Source organism: Ceratotherium simum, chromosome 1 (assembly GCF_057802395.1).
Source record: "Ceratotherium simum simum isolate JZ-2026a chromosome 1, ASM5780239v1, whole genome shotgun sequence".
Classification (NCBI taxonomy): domain Eukaryota; kingdom Metazoa; phylum Chordata; class Mammalia; order Perissodactyla; family Rhinocerotidae; genus Ceratotherium; species Ceratotherium simum.
In genome coordinates this window covers 54,669,303-54,696,774 of record NC_141900.1, presented here as the reverse complement: position 1 = coordinate 54,696,774, position 27,472 = coordinate 54,669,303, and the positions used below count along the sequence as shown (strand labels likewise).

General features: G+C 37.4%; 1 protein-coding gene across 1 annotated transcript in view; it reads right to left on the bottom strand.

The window, feature by feature from the left end:
* DNAH11 (dynein axonemal heavy chain 11) overlaps positions 1–27,472 on the bottom strand; it is a 313,801-nt gene that overhangs the window by 249,860 nt on the left and 36,469 nt on the right. Inside the window, exons 9-18 of the mRNA XM_087428734.1 lie at positions 18,249–18,365; positions 13,157–13,294; positions 12,720–12,844; positions 11,942–12,137; positions 9,411–9,515; positions 8,864–9,256; positions 1,735–2,067; positions 1,258–1,512; positions 1,009–1,178; positions 504–726 (exon numbers count right to left, since the gene is read on the bottom strand). Of these exons, the coding sequence (XP_087284860.1) occupies positions 504–726; positions 1,009–1,178; positions 1,258–1,512; positions 1,735–2,067; positions 8,864–9,256; positions 9,411–9,515; positions 11,942–12,137; positions 12,720–12,844; positions 13,157–13,294; positions 18,249–18,365 (2,055 nt within the window). The remainder of the gene's footprint in view (positions 1–503; positions 727–1,008; positions 1,179–1,257; positions 1,513–1,734; positions 2,068–8,863; positions 9,257–9,410; positions 9,516–11,941; positions 12,138–12,719; positions 12,845–13,156; positions 13,295–18,248; positions 18,366–27,472) is intronic.

The window sequence follows — 27,472 nt, the reverse complement described above, 5'->3', positions numbered from 1 at the left end:
GGTAGTGAGGAATGACAGCTAATAGGTGTGGAGTTACTTTTGGAGTGATGAAAAAGTCTTTAAACTAGATAGAGGTGGTGGTTGCACAACATTGTGGATGTACTAAATGCCACACACTTTGAAATGGTTACTTTTACATTATGTGAACTTCGATATATCTCATGTGTGAAAGTGATGGTAAAAGTGGAACTCAAAGAGGCAACTTAGAGGCTCTCTATTACCTAAATACCTTCTAATAAGAAGGCAGTGGAGCGTAGCAGTGAAGTGAGTATTTTGGCGTGAAACACACCTAGATTTTAGTGTTGGCTGGCTTTACTACTTGTGTGACCTTGATAAAGTTATTAAATCCCTTTAAGCTTCAGACACCTCACTTGTAAAATGAAAACATTAATGTCTATGGTATAGGCTGTTATGAGGATGTCATAAGAGAGGGCATGTAAAGAATTTGGCTAAAGGAGATGTTCAGTTTATGGTAATTATGATTATTTTACCACTACACTTACCTCTAGCTGAGTATAGACCTGCTCAGGCATCTTCTGGCCATAGGTTTCCAAGAGCGTGATGGTTTCTTTTAGTGGTTCAAAGAGTTCATCAGTAGTTCTCTGTCGGCTTCTTACAGCCAGAAGATGCCCCATGATGTCAACTAAACCATTGTGGTCGGCTTTACTTAATTCTCTCTGAAGTCCAGCATCTGTCTCCTTTATAAATTCTTGTAGCTCATTCAGACTATTAAATACATATATGTATGTATGTGTGTATATATATATATACACACATACACACATATATACATATGCACACACACAAACACAAATGAAACTCATTAAAACATTCAGAAGTATAAAACTTCTGATTGAATGTTATTTTCATTATTTACCTAATTAAATATTACTCGTTATCTCTATTATAAAACCAGCAGTTTTAATGCTCTTAAAATTAATATCTCAATTTTAGAAAGCAGTCAGGTGTTAACAGTTGTAATTCCAATACCAAAGCACAAAAGGCTACCTGTCAATGACAAATCTCAAAAGATACTCCTGAAACATCCAGCTCCATTTCTTAATAATGTTTAGCAGGCTCACTTTGAAAGGCTTCATGTCCACCTTGAACCAACTATCAAACACTCTGAAGTCATCAAACTTGCTCATCTGAACATACAAAGCCTCATAAATGTCAATCTACAATTGGAAAAAAAAGTAACTATAACAACTCAATCAAAAGTCAATAACTGCATTAAACGCTAAGGGTTTCCCTTGCCTGTTCTTTGAATTGTTCCAGAGTTGGTGGTTGTTCAGGGATTTCTTCATTTGCATGAGCATCCATTTCCTCAGATGACAGAGTTGGGCCATAGAGGAGAAAATGCTTCATAAACTCAGTTCGATCATCCACCCAGAGGTAAGCATACGTGTCCAGGGTATTTCTGAAGTCCAAGACTTTGTTTATGACATCTGCCACTCTGTTCATTATCTCCTGCCTGACCTCCGCCAGGCCTAACATGTTATCCATATCACCCTAAATGAGAGGAAAACCACGACTTATTAAAACTAACCTTGCTCTGCTATCAACTATGTGCAGCGTAACATTATCCAAAGCAATTCTTCAAAGGGAGAGTAGTTGGTCAAATCAAAAATTGTGTTGCTTTTTCCAACTTCTCCTTTCCTTGTGTTCCCCGTTGCCTCAACTTATTTTTGAATCATTAATATAAAAGCTAATATCCATTCACAAAGAAAATACCTGATAATTTTCTATTTCCAGATGTGCTGCTACTCGTTTCATCTGGGCAGACATTCTAAAACTACCGCATAGCATTTCTTCTACCAGGTCATAGAAGCCATCCCCAGCCTCTCTCTCTAAAGAAGGTTTAAACAGGATCTCAGGGGGCATTAAGAACATTTGTGCTTGAAAAAATGGTGCAGGTTTCAATTGTTTCTCCGTATTCATCAGAAAGAAGTCCAAGTCATGCATTATAGCTTGAAAAAAGCCTTCTACCACGATGTCATCAATGAATTCCACATAAATCTTCCAGGTATCCAGAGAAGGATTGGCTTTGAAGAGCTTCCTATTTTCCTAGAAACATGCAAGTATTAACAGATGAGTATAAACAACAGTGAGTACAAAAATGACAGCTTTCCATTTAAATGGTTTGTTAGCGAAGAATGGTTTGTGCATTTTTGTGCATAACACAGGAACATTCAAATGCTACATTGCACAACCTTAAGCTAGACAATAAAGATCTAAGCAGGATTTTGTAACATCTAGTGCATTTATAAAATACATTCAAAAGTCATTCTTTAAAGGAAAAATCATTATGAAGATTGCTATCTTCAAATACAAACAAGAAATAACTAGTTCCCAATGCACTCTAGATGTACTGGACTTGGGCTCTAGTTCTTGCTCTGTCCCTAACTCTACGTGGCCTTGGACTTTGCCTTCCAGGATCTTACCAGTAAATGAGGCTTCCCCATCTGGTCCTTCAGAGAACCCTGTTCTGGCATATCCAAAGGTCACTAAGTCAGCAAAGCGCTATGTACTCTAAGGCCATTCTGGGAGACTCACAGTGCACCTATTATATTCCAGTCCATTTAACTTGGTTTAACCCAATTCTTTCCAGACACAAAGAATATTTTTTGCAAACCACCTACGAGCAGCCTATGGAATAGTAACCCAGCTTGGGAAACACTGGCCTGGGGAAGGCGAAGCTCCCTTTGTGCTTCAACCATATGAAGTTCCTCTACCTCAGCCTCTCCCAAGACTGTGGGTAAAGTAATGGACAGATCATTGGGGCACAACAGGGCCAGGCACAGATGTGGTTAAGTACTGCTAGAGGTGGGGCATACAGTGTGGCAGGCTGAGGGACACTGATTTGAAAATGTCAGGTGGGCAGCAAGGTTGATTCCAGAGACACCTTCTGAGTGGCAAATGTTGCACAGTCCATACAGGCCAAAGGGCACATGCCCAAGGCAGAAACTGTAGCACAAAGAAAAGGACACACTGGAATGGGAGCCGATTAAAAGGTAGACTATGTTCTCTGCTTTCTTTGATTATTCGCTATTTGGATGTATGATCCAGGATTCAAAAGTGTGTGCTATATGCAAGAATCAGAACTACAGAGGACAGTCTAGCTCCTGATAAAGCAGGGCAGAGACGAGCAAGGTCTTTGAGGGGTTTCTTGCTCTCAAACAAATTTAATATCTGCTCCTTTTAGGGACGCTGTCTTGCCCACCATCCAATTGGAGCCATTCATATCTGTGTAGTATATGCAACCAGCACCCCTGGAGCTGTGCACTACACATCATGGGCAGCTGTACACAGCAGTCCTGGCTCCTTCGTAGACACTAGAAAGGAGAAGGATAGATCTTAGAGCTGAAAAAGGATCCTTAAAGACCATCTCGTTCAGTCTCTTCATTTTAAATATATGAAAACAAAGACCTAAAACATATCCAGTGTTACAGTGGTAGGAAGTTAGCAGCTGAGCTAGGACTAGAAACCAGCCATCTTGACTCCCCAAGGCAGAGCTCTTTCTAACACACCAAGTAATGTACCCATGACTGCCTCATTGTTTATACTTATTCATACAAAGAGATCTGGTTTGCATCTCTGCAGTGCCATTTATAATAAATGTTGTATTTTCAACAATTTAGGGTAAAGGGAGAAAAACAAAGAGAAAGGAGAGCTTTGAGTTACTAAATGACCACTCAGGTCCCTTCCAGACCCAATCTTCCACGGTTCCGCCCACCTCTCTTCCTCTCAGACTCTGACTCCGGCCTATCCACGGGGGTCCCACAGCCACAAAGGGGGCAGCATAAAAAGGCAGAACTGACCCACTCTCTGCTGTATTTCTACAGCTTTTCCCCAAACCATATTCCTCACTGGAAGTCTGAGAACCAGGCTCAAAATCATGTGCTGATAAGAGGGGGGGAAATCACTTAAAAGATACAACTTATAGAAGCAAATAATCTTTCCATCTCTATTTTGAAGTTGAGTCCCTCAAGTTGGAAGTTCTCCTCAGTTCTCAAACTCAGAACAGTGACTTCAAAGCTTCTTAGTTTTTGACTCAAGGAAAAAAAAGAGAGTCCATTTATTAATAGAAAAGTTCCAACCTTATTCTCTAGGAGTCACACTGAAAAACTTTGTTTTGTAACAATGTCTAGTCATGCATGGGCAATATTTTCAATGCATTTTAATCAGGATTTGTAAATCTTACTGGTCTCAAACCCCCAGATTAGTGTTTAGGGAATACATTTTTTTTTATTATTATTATTATTACCAAGAAAATATAACAGAAGCAAGTAACTGCAATCTATCGTCTGTCCACCATGAGACAGATTCTAATGCATAAACAATTGAAGAGGTATCCTAAAAGTGACAGAATAATTCACAGCATCTCAGCGAACAACTAGGAATAGTCAATGGCATGACTTAAGATATTGCTAAGAAAAACAAATTTCCAGATACATACCTTCTTTACATGTCAGAACACCCGAGACCCTCTCAAGGCACCCAGGCCTTAGGGAGAGCACGGCCCTGCCCACACCTTGATTTCAGACTTCTATCCTCCAGACTGTGAGAGAATAAATTTCTACTGTTTTAAGACTCCCCCATTTGCAGTACTTTGTTACAGCAGCCCTAGGATGCTAATACAGACAGTAACCGAAGAAGGCAGGGACAAAGTCTTTGTCCTGGCAAATTGATATCAGTAGGGAAAATTACAACTTTCTTAGAAATTTCAGACAACTTTGGAAGTCAACAGAAACTTTGAAATTCTTATTAATTTTTTTTTCTTTTTCCTCACATACTGAATACAGCATGTCGAGTGTACCACCTTACTTTCTGGTGAGCAAGCTGGTTACCCTTCAAACACTTTTCTTCACTCGGCGTCCAGGACACCACCCTCTCCTGGTTTTCTTCCTCCTGTGTCAGTTGTTCTTTTTCTGTACCTTTAGTCTGGTTCTTCTTCTTCCCCCTAGTTTCCTAAGGGTGGTGTGCCCCAGAGAACAGTCCTTGATTTGCTTCTGTTCTCTAGCTGGACTCATGTTCTTGGGGATCTCATTCAGCCTCCTGAGTTAGATATCATTGCCATCAACTTCTCTTTAATTTGCATTTCCTCTTTGCAGCCCTCTCCCTAACTCCAGACTAGTAAATCCAATTGCTGACACAACTCCTTTACTCATCTGTCAGATCCAAACATCTCAAACTGAAGTGTGATCTTCTCACCTCAATCTCTTCCTCTCACAGCCCTTCCCATCTGAATAGATTGCAACTTCATCTTTCCAGTTGATCAGGACAAAACTCTTAGAATAATCCTCAGTGCCTCTGTCTTTCATGCTCCACATCCAGTCTGTTAGGATATTGTTTGCTCCACTTACTGCAAAATATATCCAGAATCCAACCACTTCTAATCATCTCCAGAGCTACCATCCTGGTCCAGGCACCACCATCTGTCGCCTAGATTACTGCCACAGTAACCTTTCGGGTCCTCCTCCTTCCCTCGCCTCCCTCTCATGCAGTTTCAACACAACAGCCAAAATCCTTTTCCAATAAAAGTTAGAGCATGTTTACTCCTCTCTTTGAAGTCCTGCAGTGGACTTCATGTACCTCAGAGTAAAAGCCAAAGGCTGTACAAAGGCCTATGAAGTCTTAGCTGATCTGCTTGTGCCCTCCTCACACCCGGTGAGAGTCTGACCTCACCTCACCCTACTCTCTGCGCCGCTACATCCATTTTTCTGCTCTTCATAGAACACGCCGTGCCAGTGTGCCTCCTACCTGAACGCTGTTTCCTGTGCCTAGAACACTCTTCACCCAAAGGGCTGCTCGGCTAACTCTACAACTTTCTTAACTCCATAACCTGCTTCACTAACTCTATAACTTTGCTCAGATCTAACCTCCTCATTTAGGCCTAGCCTGATCATCCTATTGAAAACTGCACCCCCAACCCAGCACTCCAGAACACCTGTGCCCTGCTCTAGTTTTATCTTTTTTCTGCAGCACTTAATCAATTCCAACATCTATGACTTACTATGTCTATTGTTTATAACCTCTGTCCTCTCATTAGAATGTGAGCTCCTGAAAGTAAGGATCTTCATCTGTTCTTTTCACTAAAGTATTTCCAAAATCTAGAATGACACTGGGCCCATAGGGGGCTCACAATAAATATTTCTTAAATAAGTGAGGGATGACGGACTACTAAGATACATAATTGGTTATATTCCACTTCCAGCAGGAAAATCATAATCCATTGTTTGTTTTCCCACTGAGAGTCAGCCTAGAGACAAGTATCTTCACTTTACACATAAGAAAATGCTCCCCAGAGCACCTTCCCTAACCCCAGGCTGAGGTGCTTTACGACAGCTGCAGTTTATGTGTGATCTATCCGCCCTGCCCGAAGGAGAGAGTCCACAGTTTAAGGACTGCATCTATCTATACAGAGGTTTCCATATAGCAGGGATGCACAGAACGAAACACAGAATACGCTATTTCATTCCTGTCTTTTTTTCCTGAAGATAGGAACAATGAGAAATCAACTTCCCCATGTCCCCATCACCAGCATTCCCTATGAGCACCATCTTCCTAACCTTTGCCTTCCCTCCCTCCTGTTACTACAGATGAACTCTCCATGTTCCTATCTAAAGCTAACTTCTCTGTGTATTTAACTAAATCCCATTCCTTCCTTTCCTTCAACAATTTTTTTGTCTCTACTAGATCATTCCAATAAACATAAAACCATCCTGAAACATCAACCAATATTAAAAATAAAACCCTCCCTATCCCTAACACACACGCCCCAGGTACTGCCCAGATTTCAGTTCCTGCCACATCAGAACTCAGGAATTTGCTGGCTGGCTCCTTGCATTTCTCCCAGTCTCTTGTTAGCCCACTCCAATCAGGCTTCTACTCTATGAAGTCAGCTCCTGTCACGGTCACCAATGACTTCCATGTTGCCACATCTGATGGTCAATGTCAGTCCTTATCACCACATCCTAAATAAGGACGGGACGGAGTCAAACTCTTCCTCCTCCTTGAAATCCCTTCTTGACTTGGTTTCCAGAACATTATCCCCCTTGATTTTCCTCCTACTTCATTGACGTCTTCTTCAGTACCCTGTGCTGGATTCTCTTCTTCTCCTTGGCCTCAAGGATGACTTCAAGGTCAGTGCTTGGACCTCTTCTCTATCTACAATTAATCTCTACACGATCTCATCTAAGCCGTGGCTTTACCTATGATATATATGCTCCTAACTCCCAATTCTGTATCACTTGCCTGGACTCTTCCCCTGAACTTCAGACTCACAATTGCAATACCAGCCTACTCAAAATCTCCCCTTGAGCAGGCCTCTCTAACTGACATGCCCAAAACCAAATCCTGTCTTTTCCTTACAAAATCTGTTCCACCACAGTCCTCCCCACATCAGTAAGGGGAAACTCCAATCTTCTAGTTGCTCAGACCAAAAACCTCAAAGTTACCCTTGACTTCTCTCTCCTCTGACTCATCATAGCAAATCCCTTGCCTCTACCCTCAAACTACATCCAGCATATGACTGCTTCTATCACTACCACCCTGACCCAAGCCATCATCACCTGGATTATTACAATAATCTCCTAATTGTCTCCCTGTCTAACACGTCCTTGCTCCCCTAGGGTTAACACTCAAGAGGGATAGCCTTTGAGCAGGGAGTCTCTGGCTGCTATTTCTTCTCAGAGTAAAAGCCAAAGTTCTCATAATGGCCTGTCAATCCCATGTCATGTGCCCTTAGTTGCTTTCGAACTTCATCCCCTACTACTATTCCCCTTGCAAATTCTTCTTCAGGCATGCTGGCTCTCTAACTGATGATTGAACAGGGCAGCCATGCTCCTACCTCAAAGCTTTTGCACTTTTTGCTACCTAGAACATCCTTCTCCTGATAGCCACATGGCTCATTTCCTTTCTCTTTCAAGTCTCTGCAGAAACACTACCTTAGTAAAGAGGCCTTTCCAATCACTCATATAAAATACCCCCCAAACCCCAACAATTCCCTATCCCATTGGCTCTGCTTTATTTTTCACCATTGTTCCTATGACAATTGACATTATATATTTGTTATTTCCTCTATCTTCCCTGACTAGAATGTAAGGTCCAAGAGACGAGGGACTTCTGTTTGCTTTTGTTCTATTTTTCTGCCTTCTGTTTTTTGTTTTATTTTCTGTCTTCTCTTAAATTGATAACCCTGGAATAGTGCCTGTCACAGTTTTAAAAACGCAAATATTGGTTAAAAGGAGAATAACTATTGTTGCCATCCTTAGGTGATGGTTGAGAGGGTTAAATGAGATGATGTAAACAGGATGGCTGACACATACAGGCATTGAACAAACAATGGTATCTATTAACAGCATCCAAAAGATGATGTAACTTTGACAAAGATAAGGATCCCATCTTTAGCCTTTCTGTTTCATCAAAATATCTCACATTCCAGAGCCAGCCCTGATGGTCTAGTGGTTAAAGTTCAGCATTCTCACTGCTTCAGCGGCCTGAGTTCACTTTCCAGTCGCGGAACCACACCACCTGTCTGTCAGTTGCCATCCTGTGGTGGCAGCTCACATAGAAGAACTAAAAGGACTCACAACTATGATATACAACCATGCACTGGGGCTTTGGAGAGGGAAAAAAAAATCTCACATTCTAATCTCTTCCCTCAGGAATGAGAATAGTGAGGGCTGTAGAAATTACAGGCAAGTAATACAAATTCCTCTACTTTAGATGCTTAAAACCATACATAATGCTCTTTCAGGCCAAATAAACGAGTCCTACATGATAAGGTTAAATATTTTTGTTCTTTTCTAAATGAAATAAAAAGATCTTCTAGAAATTTTTAAACCTTAAAAGCAATTACCTCTACTAAATTGTGTATCTTGCAGCCATCTTCTTGAATTAGCTTGTATTTTTTAGTAAACAAATCACCCTTGTCCTCCAAACTAAAGGCAGCCTCCCTCCTGTGCTCTCTCCTGGGAAGCAGCGTACACTCGGCCCACGCCCTCATCGTGTGCTGGATCACTGTAACATTGTTCTGCGTGTGCTCAACTCTGCGCTCCAGCTCAGAGGTGGCCGTTTTCACCTTCTCGATGTAACCCCAGCAGTCATCCTGCCATGTCAGTGATGTCGCGGCTGCTTGTAGTTGCTCATCCACAGCTCTCAGCTCATCTTCAATCAGAGGGTATTCAACTTCCAGAAGAGTCTGTTTCAGCTTATTATATCCTTGCACAAGAAGTTCAAGATTTCCAATGTACTAAGCAAAGAAAATCCCAAAATAAAAAGTGCCAAATTTGTTAAAGCTACTTTCTCTATCTTAGAGGCATAAAAGTATCACAGGTCTACATATTAACAATTAAATTTAAAAATATTTCTATTCAAAATATGCCCTATTATCTAAAAACACAAACCTTTAAAATAGTGTTTCTTTTTTTGAAGATAGCCAACGCTGAATCTGGTATGTCAGATTTCTTCAACATCAAAAGGTATTTCACTTCTCTCAATATGGCCACTAGCTATTAAAATAAAATCAAGAATTATTACATATTTTAAGAATATCATTCTATTTTAACACAAGTTAAAATCAAAACGCTTAAAATTTCATCCAATGATTACTATTTCATATGGTCAAGGTAAAGAGGCTTTGTTTCATATGCTTTTCAAAAGCAAGAATCATACATTCCATATGATGTAGAAGTATAAATAACAACAGTATAAATCATTGACTATGGCCCACTGTCAGAGAAAGAGTTCAAGCAAAGGCAGCAACACATGCACACCAAGATCTGGAATGGAAGGCCGTAAATGGACTCGGTCTTTTCCCAGTACCGTCAGTTCTGTTATTATGCCTGTTCTGAAAACACAAATGTGTTCCAACGTGATTGATATACTAGGGAGGAATCTGAGCATACCACAAATTTTGTCTTTGCTTATCTGCAATTTAATCAGCAAAAAACACCAGGTAAATGCTAAAAACTGCACCCAACTGAACTGAAGGCTTAGGAGTATGCAAAATGCTCATATGCACATGTCTCAAACACCCAGTGGGTACCCCAGTTTACATCTATGTGAAGGCCACACCCATCCACTCTGGTGGTACAACTTTCTGCCTGGTTTCAGATAACCCTCCTTCCACCACTTCACGATAACACACAAGATGCAGCCCTTCCAACACCCACTTCCATGAGCAAACTTCACGTCTTTTTAAAGGGAAAGTGTCATGTTTATTGTAGTATTTATATATTACTTAACCATTTATTTTTTTTTTTAAAGATTTTATTTATTTATTTATTTTCCCCCCAAAGCCCCAGTAGATAGTTGTATGTCATAGCTGCACATTCTTCTAGTTGCTGTATGTGGGACGCGGCCTCCGCATGGCCGGAGAAGCAGTGCCTCGTGCGCACCCGGGATCCGAACCCGGGCCGCCAGCAGCGGAGCGCGCGCACTTAACCGCTAAGCCACGGGGCCGGCCCTACTTAACCATTTAAAATGTATACAACTATTCTGTCTTTCCTAAGTTTTTCTAATATATCACGGACAAAGTTTTTGAATACTGTACCCCTAACTTCCATTTTCCCCATAAGCTCTATACTTCTTATTGTGCAATCCTTCATAGCACAGTGATTTTTAGGAATGCATATGTCATGTTGTAGCAGAACTGACTGTACCCCTAAATCACAGGTTCTAAGGAAAAGACCACACAACATACTTAAGAAGGTAAACGAGTTGACTTCCTTAGGTTGTCACTCCATAGGTTAACTAGTACAATGTATTTTGTGTGTTCATAATCCCTTCAGATAGAATCATAGGAATTATCCCTAGAACATCTCAAGAATTTAGTTTCTGAGTTGCTTTTATGAAATCAGAAGATAGAGGGAATCCTTAATTCTCTAGGTCATATATTTATGTACGTGTGCTGATGCATATAAACAAAATTAAGTGATGCTATTCTTTGTAATATTTTAGGGAAACAGATGAGAATTCAGGTGCAGATTATGACTGTCAGACTCAGTGAGGAAAACTTCCTCACTTCCTAGGCATACATTCAGACTGCCATGAAAGACGGGGTAATCGCTAAAAATGAATACATAATCTTCACTATCTAAAAGTTCAGCCAGAACTTTACTACTTTTTTTTTGCCATGGAAATTTACAAATAGATATTCTTATGTGCTTGCCCTTTCCCATAAAGTATACTCATGTATATAAATAGAGAATAAAGCTTCTTTTGTGCCTCCTACCTAGCAAGCTATCAAACTTGGAGATAGATTGTTTAAAACATAGACATACCTACACAATATATATTTATCATATGTACACACATATAGTACATTATATATAAATACACACAGACATATGTATATAATTACTATTAAAGTTCCTATACTTTCATTATTACACAACATATAATAAAACTGTGAGAAAATAAACTTATTCAGAAAAACGTGACATTTCTGTTATGTGGTTTATTACTGGATAACAAAAGATCTGTTCAATAAAGCTAATTTTCACCCTGGATATTATTTAACTATTAGTATTATTTTTGGCATTTATATGTTGTTTTATGTGTTTCTGAATATTGTTTTATAAAAATTACCATCAATTTAACTAACATATCCAAGCATATTCAAAGTCCAACATATTCAAAGTCTCTTTGAAGGAAATCATAACAAATCAAAATTTACCACTGTCCACCCAAAAGCATGACAGAAGATCTCTCATTCCATGCATTCTGTGGTTTCCCCAAATCTTAACTTACATGATGAAATTTTAATTAACTAAAAATACTGGTATGTATTATGAATATAATTCAAGGCAGAAAACATCTGATAAAAGACTAATGAGTCCATCCCAAAGTAAAATATAAATGACTGGGAATATCAGGAATATACTTATAATAAATATGGCATCTATAAAACAACTTAAAAACATCAAACCCCTACCTTTGGGTCAAAGTTGACACTGAGAAGACCATTTATGGCACTGAATTTAACCAAGGGTTGATTCAAATTGAATTCACAGATTTCATCCACATTACTTTTCCATTCATTATAGATACGATTTTCAAATTGGTCTAGCAAAGTTGTCATTTCAACATACTTCTGATAAACTAAGGCATCATCAGGACTTTCCAAGAATCTGTAGGAATATGGTTTTTCTACTTTTCTTTATATTAGATAGATTTCAGCATAACTACTTTACAATAATATAATACACAATAGAAAATATAATAAAATACACTATAAAAAATCAGGAAGAGAAGAAATCAAGGTCAAATAATGTTGATGAATTGTCTTTTCCTTAAAAGATATAGTTATAAAATGAATGGAACTCCAAAGATTTTTCTAAGTGCCAATAGCAATGAGTTACCAATTCCTACAAAGAGAATAGAAGAAAACACAGTACCTGCAAAATAAAAGGAGAGCTATTATTGGAGAAAGGAAAAATAACTCAAAAACTACAAACATACTGTGGGTGACATGAAAAAGTGAAAAGAAAAAAGATAAGGACCTGAAAACACAGAAATACATGAAGTTATAAAAGTCCTCTTAAACATATTCCAAAACCATGGGATGAATCCTTCTCAATGAGCCCAGCCAATGGAAAGAATTGAGTAAGGCAATGACTCTTTAAACGCTAAAATGAACAGTTCACTGCCCTATATAAAAATCGCCTCTATCACTAGGACAATGTTATCATGAAAGAAGCCTAAATACTCACAGATACTGGAGAGATGCAAAGTTTGACCAGAACATTTGAAGTCGTTCAAGGACCTCTTTAGCCCATTTGATATTTCCTGAGGTAAATGGCATATTCTTGTTAAGAACTACATTTCCGTGTTCAATCTGCAAATTGATATTTTGGTGAAGACAAAGAAAGACCACATTTATTCAGAGTGCATTCCAACTTGGTAAGCAATTGTTCACTTCAGCACTTTTACAGTACAAATATATGAAACGTATGTGCTGAGTAACTTGATTAGTAGAAGAGTTATGGTCCTAAGGCAGGTTCTTCATCTCCATAAAGAAAACTAAATGAAAGCGTAAAAATTTTAGTGCCTATATCTAATCTTTAGATATCATTAAATATAGCTCTACTTGATAGCCTTACCCACAAAAATGACACTGTGGATGTGCTCAACTTGATCCCCCACTTACCTGTTTCAGGTGTTCATTATACAATTGCTTACACATATCCAACTCTGCATTTAACATGTGCACTAGCGTGCTGTAATGAGGGCTGAAAATTTCCATGACAACTGGTTTCTCTAGAAAATTCCCAAATATGGTCAAAAGCTATAAAAATCAAAGTGAAAAAAAGGTTAAGAACCATGGGTTTTTAATACAAATATTCAGCCAACTATTTCCCCCATGAAACTCTTACTCGACTAGAGATAGAGCAAAAATCTAGAACCCTACAAGTATCCTGCAACGTCTCCAAATCTTAAACATATTTTTGCATCTCCCTAGAATTTCCATACATCCAGTAAAGCAAATTCTAAATGTAAAGTAATTTCCCTTCCTCAGCAGAAAAGGAGAGGCGTCAGAAACGAACCACTCTCTGTCAGCAATCCTGATCACATCTAACACTACTTCTGCTTGTTGGGTGCTGGGAAACATTTTAGAAGATACTCTGCAGATATAAGAACAGGAGCAAGGTTTGTGTACTTGTTATTTGTCCTTCCCTCCTACACATGTATTCGTTAGATACAAGAGTATCCCTATGCACATCAAGGACCTCTAAGTCACAGCATTAATAATTATACTAGATGCATCAGTCACAGTGACTGTCCCACTCATGGCCACCCTGTTCCGGAACACATGACCCAGCCACCTCCAACACAGCAGCCTGGGGTAGCAGTGGTGACCTATTCCACGGATAACCATCCACAGGCAGACAGTTCCTTCGACGTGAACGTCCTGGCTCAAACCAATGCCTTGAGCTAATTAGATTCTTTCTCAGAAAGAGAATCAGGCTATGGCAGGCTGAACCTACGCCACCAAAATTGTGAGTGAACAGAAACTACTAGCAAGCAGAGGAGGCCAATGAGTAGGGAGATAGAAAAAAGCAGACAGGTGGACTGAAAGAGGATCACATTACCAGCAAGCAGAAGAGGGAAGGTCCTCAAACTTCTCTTGCTCAGTCCATGGAGCCCCCTGGATCCAAACTAACCTTCACCACCAGGTTCCACAAAGCTTAGCTAGCTGGTGAGCCTAACCTTGTACTCCCATTAGCTTCCTGTCTTGTTTCCAGCCCCACGTGGATTCTTCTGTGTGCTAGCATGAGATGGTTTTCCTTACAAGCAAAGTAATTTAATTAAAATACATATTTTAGGGGCTGGCCTGGTGGCGTAGTGGTTAAGTTCATGCACTCCACTTCGGCGACCCAAGATTTGCAGGTTCAGATCCCGGGTGCCGACTTATACACCACTCATCAAGCCATGCTGTGGTGGCGTCCCATATACAAAATGCAGGAATATTGGCACAGATGTTAGCTCAGGGACAATCCTCCTCACACACAAAAAAAATTTTTTAATATAACCAGTGTTCATATAGTGCTATGTGCCAGGCACTATATTTTAAGGGGCCTTAAAAATGCTGTTATCACATGCTCCAGATAAGGAAACTGAGTTATGGGGAGGGAGGAAGTTGCCCAAATTCACACAGCTAGTGGCAGAGCTGGCATTTGGCACTCAGCAGTCTGGCACCCGGGTCTGTGCTTCCCTGTGCAGCCTCTTATCTGCCAAGGTGCCATTTACAATTATTTTGTCATTTGCTTACTTTGTATGGGCTTCATAAAATGTTAGTTATTAGGCCTGTTATACAGATATTTTCTCTGAAATAAAAGAAGATACCTCCTCAAAATAACTAATTACAATCAAGATGTCAGAAAACCATACACCAAGGTTTGTGCCTTGTTAGCAATGCGCCAAAAGAAAGCTTTGTTCTTTCTCTTAGGGAAGTAATGGGTGTTCCCCAAAATTTGTTTCCTTTAAAAAACAGCTTCATTGTAAACATTTTGTAAACATTTCCATAAACCACATTCACTGAAAAAAATTAACATGATGAAAAAATCATACTAACTAAAATATAAATCTAACCATCTCTTAGAAGCCAATTTAGACAAACACATTCTGGCTTTTTCTCTGGTAATACCAATTATAACTACTGTAGAAACTGCTAAATACTTTAAAATCTGCTTGGTTAGCTGCTACCTAGCAAAATGTAAATTATTAACTTTCTTCTCACAACTGTCATTTTGTTGAGTTTGGACTTCATGTTAAAATTTAAAAGTAAACATTGTCTCATAGATTGAACAAAGAAGTGTACTTCAACAACAGTAGAGAAACACATTTATTCCACAACATTCTCTTTCATCGACCACAACTAAAACAATACCAGAAACTTCCTAGCTACATTTTTCTTTGCCTACCCAATATGCTTAGTGGGACTTAACTTCAAGTGTAAAAGAGGAAAGACATAGAGAAAATGTTTTTTGGGGGAGGGTGGAAAGCCAGAAAGTAGTAGTGAGAAAAGTCTTAACCTTTGGGACAGTATACATTATCATAATTTTTCAACATCACAGATGTATAAAAATTACCCTCCAGGATGAAAATAAAGGTCATTTGAACCTCTTGATTCCTTGTGATACTGGAACTAAGAGATATTTTAGGAAGAATATAGACAGTGTCCTTCATATCAACCTCAAAAGATTAAAGATTGATTCCCACTATCTGCTTCTCTCCTAAATATCCCATTTGAGATCTGTAAGGTTTACCTTAATTTCCTTCTATTTCTCAGTTTCATTATGTAATATGGCTTTTCATAATGCTGTCACCACTGTTCAAAGTAGTACATATTTATATTTTTCCTAGGTTTGTCTCTTTCAAAGTTTTTTTAATATGTTGCCACCTGAACCATATACACTTCACAAATTTTATAGTTTTCAACTATACTATTTGAAGACTTTTCTAGACACTTTTTTTATCTTATACATTTCAGTCTACCTTTACATAGAGACACTGTAAACTTTAGAAAACCATCTATTAGTATTTTGTTTTATTTTGGTTTTTTGTGAGTGCTACCACTACAGGGGTTGAAACACATTTATTGTTTGTTTAGTTAGAACTAGTTCTAACTAAAGTAGTTCTAACTAAAGTAGAACAGTGTTTGGTTCTAGTGCCCTTCCTGGTCATGTCTTTGCCAAGAGCAGGCATTGAATCATGTTCTTCAGAGAACGGTTTGCAAATATTTATTCCCTGGGACACAACAGCAAATGGTCAGAGTTCATCATCCTACACCTATGGTAGAAATCATTTTCTCCCCAACTACGCAATCCTGTAACTTTTCTTTTGCCAGTACTCCTCCTGCAGTTTACCCTCAGTGGGTCATTTCAGACTCTGACAACCAGCCAGTCCTCCCAACCTCAAGCAGTTAATAAGTGCCTGCTTTATACAAGTTATTGCAGAAGGCGGTCGAAATATAACAAAAACTTTAAGATGATGTCCTGCCCACACAGAGCTGACAAGGGCAGGATCTCATATTTTTCAGTAGACAAGGTACAAATATGTGGAAAGTTAAAGAAAAAAGTACATGATAATAAGGTAAGAGATAAAATTGTTCAGAAAAAATAACTGGTGTGTACTAAAATAGTATCCATATTAATGGTTGTGAGAAGAGAGAATTAGAAAAGGTAGGAGGTTTTGTAATTGAGATTTCACTCTACATTCTTTCTCCCAGTTATTTATAAAAGCATGAAAGTAGTTCCATTAACAGAGAATATGACAGACTACTATGTAGCCACTAAAAACAATATTGTTGAATTCTGCCATAAAAGCAAGAAAAGTATGTATGATTCGTTGCTAAGTAAAAAAGGTTACAAGGATCAGAATATGATGTCATTTTTGTCAAAGAGAAATATGTATGCACATCTAATCAAAGAAAAAGTAATGGTAGTATTAAATATAATAATTTTTGAGAGATGGGATTACAGGTGGTTTTATTTTGTAATAACAGGCTATATATTTCGGCCAGCATCTGAGTTTCATCCAAGAGCTCTTAAAAGACTAAGAACTATTTGATCCTCATGAATTCTCCACGTTAAAATGCTTGACTGAGGCCAGAAAACACAAGCAGCTTCACCGTCATCTGACCAATTAATTTGAAGGTCAAAATCAAACAAATATCTCATGTAAAGTCTGTATCTATTATCCTGTTTTCCATTGCCATTTTCTTTTTTTTTTGTGAGGAAGATCAGCCCTGAGCTAACATCCATGCTAATTCTCCTCTTTTTATCCATGCCCATCTTCCTCCACTTTGTATAGGACGCTGCCACAGCATGGCCTGACAAGCGGTGCATCGGTGCACGCCCAGGATCCCAACCCGGGCGCCAGCAGCGGAGTGCGCGCACTTAACCACTACACCACGGGACCGGCCCCATTCCATTGCCATTTTCAACAAATTGTGCCCAGGATTCTGTGTTTCTTCTGATATTGAAGCCTCAGTTCTTCTTTCGGGATGTCATCTGAATTGATACTTGACTTGCAATTCTCTTCTTTGACAAACAAGTTTCATATGGTGCCCCTATTCCCTACATTGAAAGTTTTCCATTTTGGAGGACTATCAAGATACTTTTCTTTTATAAAACTCTTAATACCTATAAATTGTATTTCGTCAATTCTATGGCACGCTTTCATGTCTTAACATCTCTGAAATTGGACTACATTATATAATCAATAGATTCATAATTTTTTGGCAGCATTTTTATCAATATACAAAATAATGACATGTCGGATAATCAGTGGTGTCTTATACTTGATGAAATACAGCATATAAATTGCTCTCTTTCAGTCAAAGTAATAAAGTAGGCAGGTGAACCCAACATATGTAAACAATAGTGAAGAAAAGAAATTCTTGAATTAATAGAAATTTTCACTTTCACTGTGGCTTAATTTTGAATCAATATTACAGAGGCCATGCTAAACTTGCTCTAAAGGTAATGAGAGATAAAACACTATGAATGCAAGAAAAGATCAATAGTTAAATGTCCTAAAATTGACCTTGTCCAAAGTAAACTTCATTATTCATTAGTGCATTATTCAAAGTTTATAATTCAGTGAGCTGAATATGAAGAGAATGTGACTAGTTAATAGTTTACCTGGATCAGAAAGGAATGTATTCACTCCTTTCATCTAACAGTCTAAATTATTCATTAGTAAAATATTTTTATGATACCTTCTTCAGAACTAACCTTAAATACAGCTTCTAAACCATTGCAGTTAAAGAAACCGTCACAAAGAATTGTCCCAAGCCTTCTGTCAAAATCCAAAGTTTTGGACTTAAACACAACATAATCACTTTCAAATTCCTGTAAAATTAAAAGTAAAACATTAGTTTACAGGAAAGAATCCAACAGGGAAAATAGTAATCACATAAGCATAACACCTCCCACCCTTTCCCCCCTCTCCCTGAATGAATTTATTTTTCATAGCAGGATTCCAGGGAAGATCAAGGCAGCTATAGCTGACTAACTGTTTAAGTGGCAGCCTCATAGGAGCATTGACTATTTAGCACTGCCAGCCCAGGTTTTCACAGTTCTTTCCACTGCCTCAGACCCCATCATCAGTCTGTCCTCTTCCTCCCAATCCATTTTGATTATAAATGAAAAAGCAAGGCTTTTTAGAAAGGAAAAAAGAAAGGAGAACCCATTCTAATTACAACTTTAGTACATCTATAAGTTTAAATAGGAAGTTTTGTTTTGTTTTTCATAGAGCAGAAAACCTACCAGAAAACAGTATTTCTTCAGGTGAGAACAAAAATCACAGGTCTATAAGAATCATTAGTCTGTATCCTTAGTGATACAGATGAAACAGAATACTCTTACATTTTCCCAGGGTGTTATTAATATGCAGTTAACAACCCCTGGTTTCCTCCTAATACATCACCACACACTCCTATAATCAGAAAGAATAAAACAGTGCAAGAATAACTATCGTTCGCATAGCACTGCAATTCACAGTCTTTAGTGAAGTTCCAGAAATTCAGAAACACTTTGGGCTTTCCAGGCGAACTGCCCCTGAACTGCATGCCACACACTTAACATAATGAAGTCGTTTGCTACCCCCATAAACTGAGCCTACATCTATTAACAATAACAACAGTAAGAATACTAACGACAGCTAACACTTATTCGGTTTTCTGTTCTAAAATGCTTTATTATTAATTCTATTCTCACAACAACATATAATGTAGGTAATACTTTTTCCATTTTATAGACAAAAGAAACTCAGAGAAGTTAATTTGCCCACAGTCACACCATTGGTCAATGGCAGGACCAGAATTTAAAGACAGGCAACCTTACTCCAGAGCCCACACTCCAACCACGATGTTTCTATGAAGGAATGCACCCTGTGCTGAATTTAACACACCCTGAAAATAGAGTGTAACAGCAAAGTTCTGAGCACTGTGTGCCATATACCACAATGTTATATTTAGCATCAAGAGGAAGTCTCCAGTTCTCCTGAATTAGAGCCAGACAGTCTCTTATTCAAGGATCACTGACTTTTAAAAGTAACACAACTTCCCAACAAGTTGTAACACGCCTCACTTGTCCCTCTTCTCCGTATGGCAACAAGGAACATACAACTTAAGATCCTCAAACATTATTTGAACCCTTAGTAAAAAAGTAATACCTGAGGGAGGGGAAAAAATGCTAATCTCCATCCCAGATATCGCCCCCTCTCTCTCAAACCCTTTTCTCTCTCTTTCTCAATCTAATTCAGAACTGCCGACAGCACCTCTCCCCTAGGACGTCCCACCGATGATTCAAACTGATCTTGCACAAATCTGAACTCATCATCTTCTCTGTAAAGCAGCTCTTCTTTTTATACACCCTAACAGAAATTTCGGCAATGAATCCTTTCTTTCTTGGTCAAGTGGTATCCATCTTTTCCCGTAACCACCTCTTGAATACATCCATCATTTGCCATCACTCCAGGCATCACCCTGGTCTGGATCACCATTACCACTCACCTGGATTTCTGTTCACCACTTTCTAACTACTTTTTTTGCCTCTATTCTTGTCCCTCCAAATCATTCTCCAACTGCAGTCCTAAATAAGCTTTCCAAAATAGAAATCTTATTATGTCACTCCTATTCATAATTCTCCAATTCATAATCTAAATTTGGAATCCTTAATTTAAGATAAAGTCTCAAAGTCTTACATGTGCTCTGGACCCTTCTTACTGCTCCCCACTATTCCTGCACCTCTCCTCCTTTCACACTCGAGGATCTAGTCACACCTGCCTTATCCCATTTTTTCTCTCTGCATAATACAATTCGCTGCCAATCCCTTTCTCTTCACCTGCTTCACTTCTATTCATTTTTCAGTTCTATTTATCCTGCAGTTATTTCCTCAGTTTCCTTTTCACCTCCTCTGGGAAAGGGCCCTTCACAAATGCTCTCACAGCACTCTGTAGTTTTCACACCCCAGCACTGAGCACACTGCGTAATTGCCTACCTGTATTCTCCCCTGGATTTTAAGCTCTGTGAGTGTAATGACCAGGTGTGTTTTTTCAGCTATATTACCAATATTTAAAGGGGTTCCCAGGACATAGCTGTTTCTCAATAAATGTTTGTTGAAGAATAAATGTTATGCTGGTATTACTCTTATCTATATTCTGAAAACTGCAAAAGTGCCAAAAAAAAAAAAAAAAGTGCAAAAGGGTCACTAATTAGTGACATGGGAAATTACCGGAGAGTTTTAGCTACAGAAATGTAATGGTTTGACTTAGCTCCTAAAAGGCACTCAAGCTGTTATGTTAAGAACAGACCCTAATGGAGCCAAGACAGGAGCTGAGAAAGCAGTTTATGGGCAAGTGTAATAATCCAGGTCAGAGATGAGATCTAGATATATTTTCGGAGTATATTTGACAGAACCTGATGTTTGTTGTGAGACAGAGAGTGAGATCATGGATGACTTCAAGGTTTTGCACTAAGTAGACCATTATATATGCCATTTAATGAGCTGGAGAAGACAGGGAAGAGCAGTTTTGGGGAGTGGTAAAGCAGGGGTTCAGTTTAGCAGGTTTATTTTGAGATGTCTATGAAATCTAAGTGGAGACGTTGAGTAGGCAGCTGAATATATGCTGTGCATTTGGGAATTAGGAATGTCCTTTATCATTACGTATAATATGCTTTAGGCTTTTGGCAGATGCTCTTTATCAAGTTGAGGAAGTTCCACTCTGAGATAAAAACTCTCAGAGTTTTTATCATGAATGGTTCTTGAATTTAGCCAAATTTTATTTTTAATATTTTTTTGTTTTATTTATTTATTTTCCCCCCAAAGCCCCAGTAGATGGTTGTATGTCATAGTTGCACATCCTTCTAGTTGCTGTATGTGGGACGCGGCCTCAGCATGGCCAGAGAAGCGGTGCGTCAGTGCGCGCCCGGGATCCAAACCCAGGCCACCAGCAGCGGAGCACGCGCACTTAACCGCTAAGCAACGGGGCCGACCCCTAGCCAAATGTTTTTAAGGCATCGATTAACACAATCATGATGTTTTTCTTCTTATATCTGTTAACATGGGGATTAGACTGATTTTCAAATATTGAACTAGTCTTGAATTCCTAGAATAAACCCCACTTGGATGTGGTGTATAGTTCTTTTTATATATTGCTGAATTATATTTGCTAATAATTTGTTAAGGAATTTTATGTCCATATTTACGAGGGATAATAGTTTGTACTTTTCCTTTTTCTGCATTATCTTGCCTGGTTTTGTTATCAGGGTGACAACTACTAGCCTCATAGAACAAATTGGGAAGTGTTCCCTCCTCTTGTATTTCTGGACAAGATTGTATAGAACTGTTCTTAATTCTTAAATATTTGGCAGAATTCTCCAGTGAAAGAATCAGGGCCGGGACATTTCCTTTTTGGGAGTTTTTAACCACAATTCCAACTTACTTAAAAGTTATAGTGTTATTCAAATTATCTATTTTACCCATCACAAGAAAAAAAATTTGTAACTATGTGTGATGATGGATGTTAACTAAACTTACTATGATAATCATTTTGCAATATACACATATGACATCATTACATTATATATCTAAAACTAATACAAAGTTACACATCAATTACATCTCAATAAAAAAATTACTTCATATCGAGTGAGTTGTGGTAGTTCTGTTTTTCTTGAGGAATTGGTCTATTTCATCTAAGGTGTCAAATTTACATGTGTGGAGGTTGTTTTTTTGTTTGTCTGTTGGTATTCCCTATTATTCTTTTAATGTCTGCAGAGGATGTAGTAGTAGCTCATTTTATTCTTGATATTGGTAATTTTTCTTCTTTTTTCTTTGTAGTCTTGCTAGAGCTTTATCATTTCAAAGAACTAACTCTTAGTTTCATTTGATTTTTCTCTTATTTTTGTTTTCAATTTCAGTGATTTCTGCTCTTTATTCTTTCCTTCCTTCTGATTGCTTTGTATCTATTTTGCTCTCCTTTTTTTTCTAGGTTCTTAGGGTGAAAACTTAGATTATTGACTTGACAATTTCCTCTTTTTTTAATGTATGCATTTAGTGTATAAATTTCCCTTTCAGAACTGCTTTAACTGTTCCAAGAAATTGATATATTTTCATTTTCACTCAGCTCTATTTCCCTTGAGACTACTTCTTTGATTGATGGAATATTTAGCAACATACTTTTTAGTTCCCAAGTGTTTAGAGATTTTCCTGTTATGCTTCCATTATTGGTTTCTAATTTGATTTCATTGTCAAAGAACACACAATGTATGGTTTCAATTCTTTAAAATTTGTTGAGGTTTGATCTATGGCCTAGGATATGGTATATCATGGTACATGTTTCATGAGAACTTGAAAAGAATATGAATTCTGCTGTTGTTGCAGGGAGTGTTTTATAAATATTAATTAGATCTTCTTGGTTGATGGTATGAAGTTCTCCTTTATCCTTCCTGATTTCCCATCTACCTGTTCTTCCACTTGCTGAGAAGGGAGCAGTGAGGTCTCCAACTAGAATTGTGGATTTGTCTATTTTTCTTTTCAGTTCTACCAGGTTTTGAATCATATATTTTGCTGCTCTGTTGTTTGATGCATACACATTTAGGATTGCTATGTCTTCTTGGTGGACTGACACTTATATCATTATATAATGTCCCTCTCTGGTAATTTTTTTCTTTTTTACTATGAAGTCTACTTTATCTGATATTTATATAGCCATTACTGCTTTCCTTTGATTAATGTTTGTATGGTGTCTTTTTCTGTCCTTTTACTTTTAATATGCATGTATGATTATATTTGAAGTGAGTTTCCGAAAGAAAGCATACATTGGGTCATATTTTTTAATCCACTCTGCCAATCTCTGTCTTTGTATTGGAATATTTAGACCATTTACATTTAATGTAATTATTGCTATGTTAAGGCTTAAGTCTGCCATTTTATTTTTTGTTTTCAGTTTGTTCTCTCTTTTTTACTTCTTTTTTCAGCAACTCTAATTATTTGAACTTTTTTTAGAATTACATTTGATGTACCTATAGTGTTTTAAGTGTATCTCTTTGTATTGCTCTAGATATTACATTATATATACATTAGTTAACACTGTCTAATGTTGTGATCTTCCACCAGTTCAACTAAAGTATAAAATCTTACCTCCCACAACCAATGAGTCACGGAAGAAATCACAAAGGAAATTAAGAATACCTTGAGACAGTTCGGAAAAAAAAAAATCCAACATACCAAAACTTAGGGGATGCAACAGAAGCAGTGCTAAGAGGAAAAACTTATAGTTGTAAACACATACATTAAAAAAGAAAAAAGATATCAAATGAATAACCTAACTTGACACCTTAGGAAGCTGAAAAAGAGCAAATTAATCCCAAAGCTAGCAAAAGGAAGGAAATAATATTAGAGTGGAAATAAGTGAAATAGACAACAGAAAAATAGAGGAAAAAACCCCCAAAAGTTGGTTATTTGAAAAGATACATGAAATTTACAAACATTTAGCTAGATTCCCTAAGGAAAAAAGAGAGAAGACGCAAATTACTAAAATGAAACCTGGGACACTATTATCAATTTTATAGAGATAAAAAGGATTATAAAAGTGTACCATGAACAATTGAAAAACATACATGCAATGGACAAATTCATAGAAACACACAACCTACCAAGACTGAATCATGAAGAAATAGAAAATCTGAAGAGACCTATAACCAGTAAGGAGATTGAATCACTCATCAAAAACCTTCCAACAAAGACAAGACCAGGATCAGATGGCTTTACCAGTGAAAACTACCAAACATTTGAAGAAGAATTAACACCAATCCTTCACAAACTGTTTCAGAAAACTTAAGAAGGACTATTTCCTAACTCATCCTATGAAGCAAACATTGCCCTGATACCAAAGCCAGAAAAAGATACTACAAGAAGAGAAAATTGCAGGCCAGTAACCTTTATAAATAATAATGAAAACACTCTCAATGAAAACTAGCAAACAGAATCCAACAGTATATTAAAAGGATTATACACCATGAACAGGTGAATTTATTCCCAGAAGATAATGATGGCAAATGAAAAATCAATTTAATACATTACATTAATAGAATTAAGGGGAAAAAAACCCACATGATCATATCAACTGATGCAGAAAAAACATAACAAAATTCAACATCCTTTTATGATAAAAACACTCAATAAAGTAGGAATAGAAGGAAACTTCCCCAACATGATAAAGGCCATCTGTGAAAAAACCACAGCTAACATTATACTCAACGATGAAAGACTTAAAGCTTTTCCTCTAAGGTCAGGAACAAGATAAAAATGCCTGCTTTCACCACTCCTATTCAACATAGCATTGGAAGCACTAGCCAGAGCAATTAGGTAAGAAAAAGAAATAAAAGGTATCCAAATTGGAAAGGAAGAAGTAAAATTATCTCTGTTAACAGACGACATGATTTTATATGTAGAAAACCCTACAGATTCTGCACAAAAAAAACCACAAAAAACTATTAGAGGTAATAAATAAATTCAGCAAAGTCCCAGGATGAAAACCAACACACAAAAAATCAGCTGCTTTTCTATACATTAGTGATGAACAATAAAGTTTAACCCTTAACTTATGAGATATATAAAAATTAACTCAAAATGGATCAAAGATCTAAATGTAAGAGCTAAAAGTAAAAAACTCTTAGAAGACAATATTGGAGAAAATCATGACATTGGATTTGGCAATCAATTATTGGAGATGACACTGAAAGCATAGGCAACAAAAGAAAAAAACAGATACATTTGACTTCATCAAAATTAAAAACTTTTTAGCATCAAAGGACACTATCAATAGAGTGAAAAAAACCACCCATAGAATGGGAGAAACTATTTGCAAATCATATATTTGATAAGGGATTAATGTCCAGAATATATCAAGAGAACTCCTACAACTCAACAAAAGAATCCAATTCAAAAATGGGCAAAAGATTCGAATAGACATTTTTCAGCAAAGAGATATAAAAATGGCCAATAAGCATATGAAAAGATGACTGACATCACTAATCATTAGGGAAATGAAAATCAAACCACAATGAGATATCACTTCACAGCCATTAGGATGGCTATTACCAAGAAAGATAAATGAAGATGGTGAAGATGTGATGACATTGGAATCCTGTATTGCTGGTGGGAAGGAAAAACAGTTCAACCACGATAGAAAACAGTTTGGAAATTCCTTGAGAAGGTAAACATAGAATTACCATATGATCCAGCAATTCTAATCCTAGGTATATACCCAAAAGAATTGAAAGCAGGGACTCAAACAGATACTTGTACACCAATGTTCATAGCACCATTATTCACAGTAGCCAAAAGGTAGAAACAACCCACATATCCATCAACCCAAATGCATAAACAAAATGCAGTATACACATAAAATGGATTATTTAGCCTTAAAAAGGAATAAAATTCTGACACATGCTACAATATGAATGAACCTTGAAGACATTATGCTAAGTGAAAATAAACCAGACACAAAAAACAAATATTGCTTAGGTCCACTTATATGAGGTATCTAAAATAAACAAATTCGTAGAGAGAGAAAGTAGAATAGAGGTTACCAGAGCCTGAAGGGAGAGGGTAATGGAGAATTATCATTTAATGGGTACAGAGTTTTTGTTTAGGATGATGAAAAGTTCCAGAAGTGGAAAGTACTGATGGTTGTACAACATTGTGAATATACTTAATGCCACTGAATTGTACACTTAAAAATGGTTTAAACAGTAAATTTTATGTAAAATACATTTTATCACAATTTTCAAAAAGGAAAACCTTACCTCCACTTTGATCCCTTTACTCTCTTCCATTTATAATATAATGGTCTTGAATATTTTCTATACATACATTTAGAGCCACTGTTACAATTTTTGCTTCCTCCATTAAACAAATTTAGAAAACTCAGGGGGAGGAGCTAAGTCAACTGTATTGATGCATATTTTTGCTTACCGTATCCTTCCTGGTGCTCCAAGGTTTCATTTCCTTTCTGTATTGAGAACTTTCTTTAGCCATTCTTTTAGGGTTACTCTACTAGCGACAAATTCTCCTAGTTTTTGCTCATCTGACAATTTCTTGATTTTCTCTTTATTCCTGAAGGGTATTATTCACTGGGTAGAGAATTTTGAGTTAACAGTTCTTTTTTTTCAGTGGTTAAAAAATATTTTGTCATTTCCTTCTGGTTACCATGATTTCTGATAAGAAATCCACTGTCATTGAAATCATTTTTCCCCTCAGGTAAGTTATTGTTGCTCTCTCACTACTTTCAAGATTTTTTCTTTATCTTCATTTTTAAAAGTTTATTTATGATGCATCTTGGCATAGACTTTTCTGGGTTTATCTTTCTGCTATTGATTTCTAATTTCCTCTTGAATCTGTAAGTTTATGTCTCTTGCCAAATTTAGGAAGTTTTCAGCCATTATTTCTTTGAGGTTTCAGCCTCACGGTCTTTCTCCTCTCTCTCTGCAACTCTGAGGACACGAGTGCTAGATCTGTTACAGTCACAAGTCCCTGAGGCTCTGTTCATTTTGTTTCAGTCTATGTTCTCTCTGTTGTTCAGACTGAGTGGTTTCCATTGCTCTATCTTCTAGTTCACTGATTCTTTCCTCTATCCCTCCATTCTGCCATTGAACCCAGTCACTGTGCTTTGTATTTTTGCTATATTTTTCAGTTCTAAAATTTCCATTTGTTCCTTATATCTTCTATTTCTTTGCTGAGAATTTCTATTTCTTTACTGAAGCTTCCTATTTTTTCACTTGTTTCAAATATGTTCATAACTGCTTGCTAAAGCATTTTTAGCACGGCTCTTTAAAATCTCTGTCAGATAATTCTAACATCTCTGTCATCTCAATGTTGGCATCTATCAGTTATCTTTTTTCATTTAGTTGAGATCTTCCTGGTTCTTGGTATAATGAGTGATTTTCTAT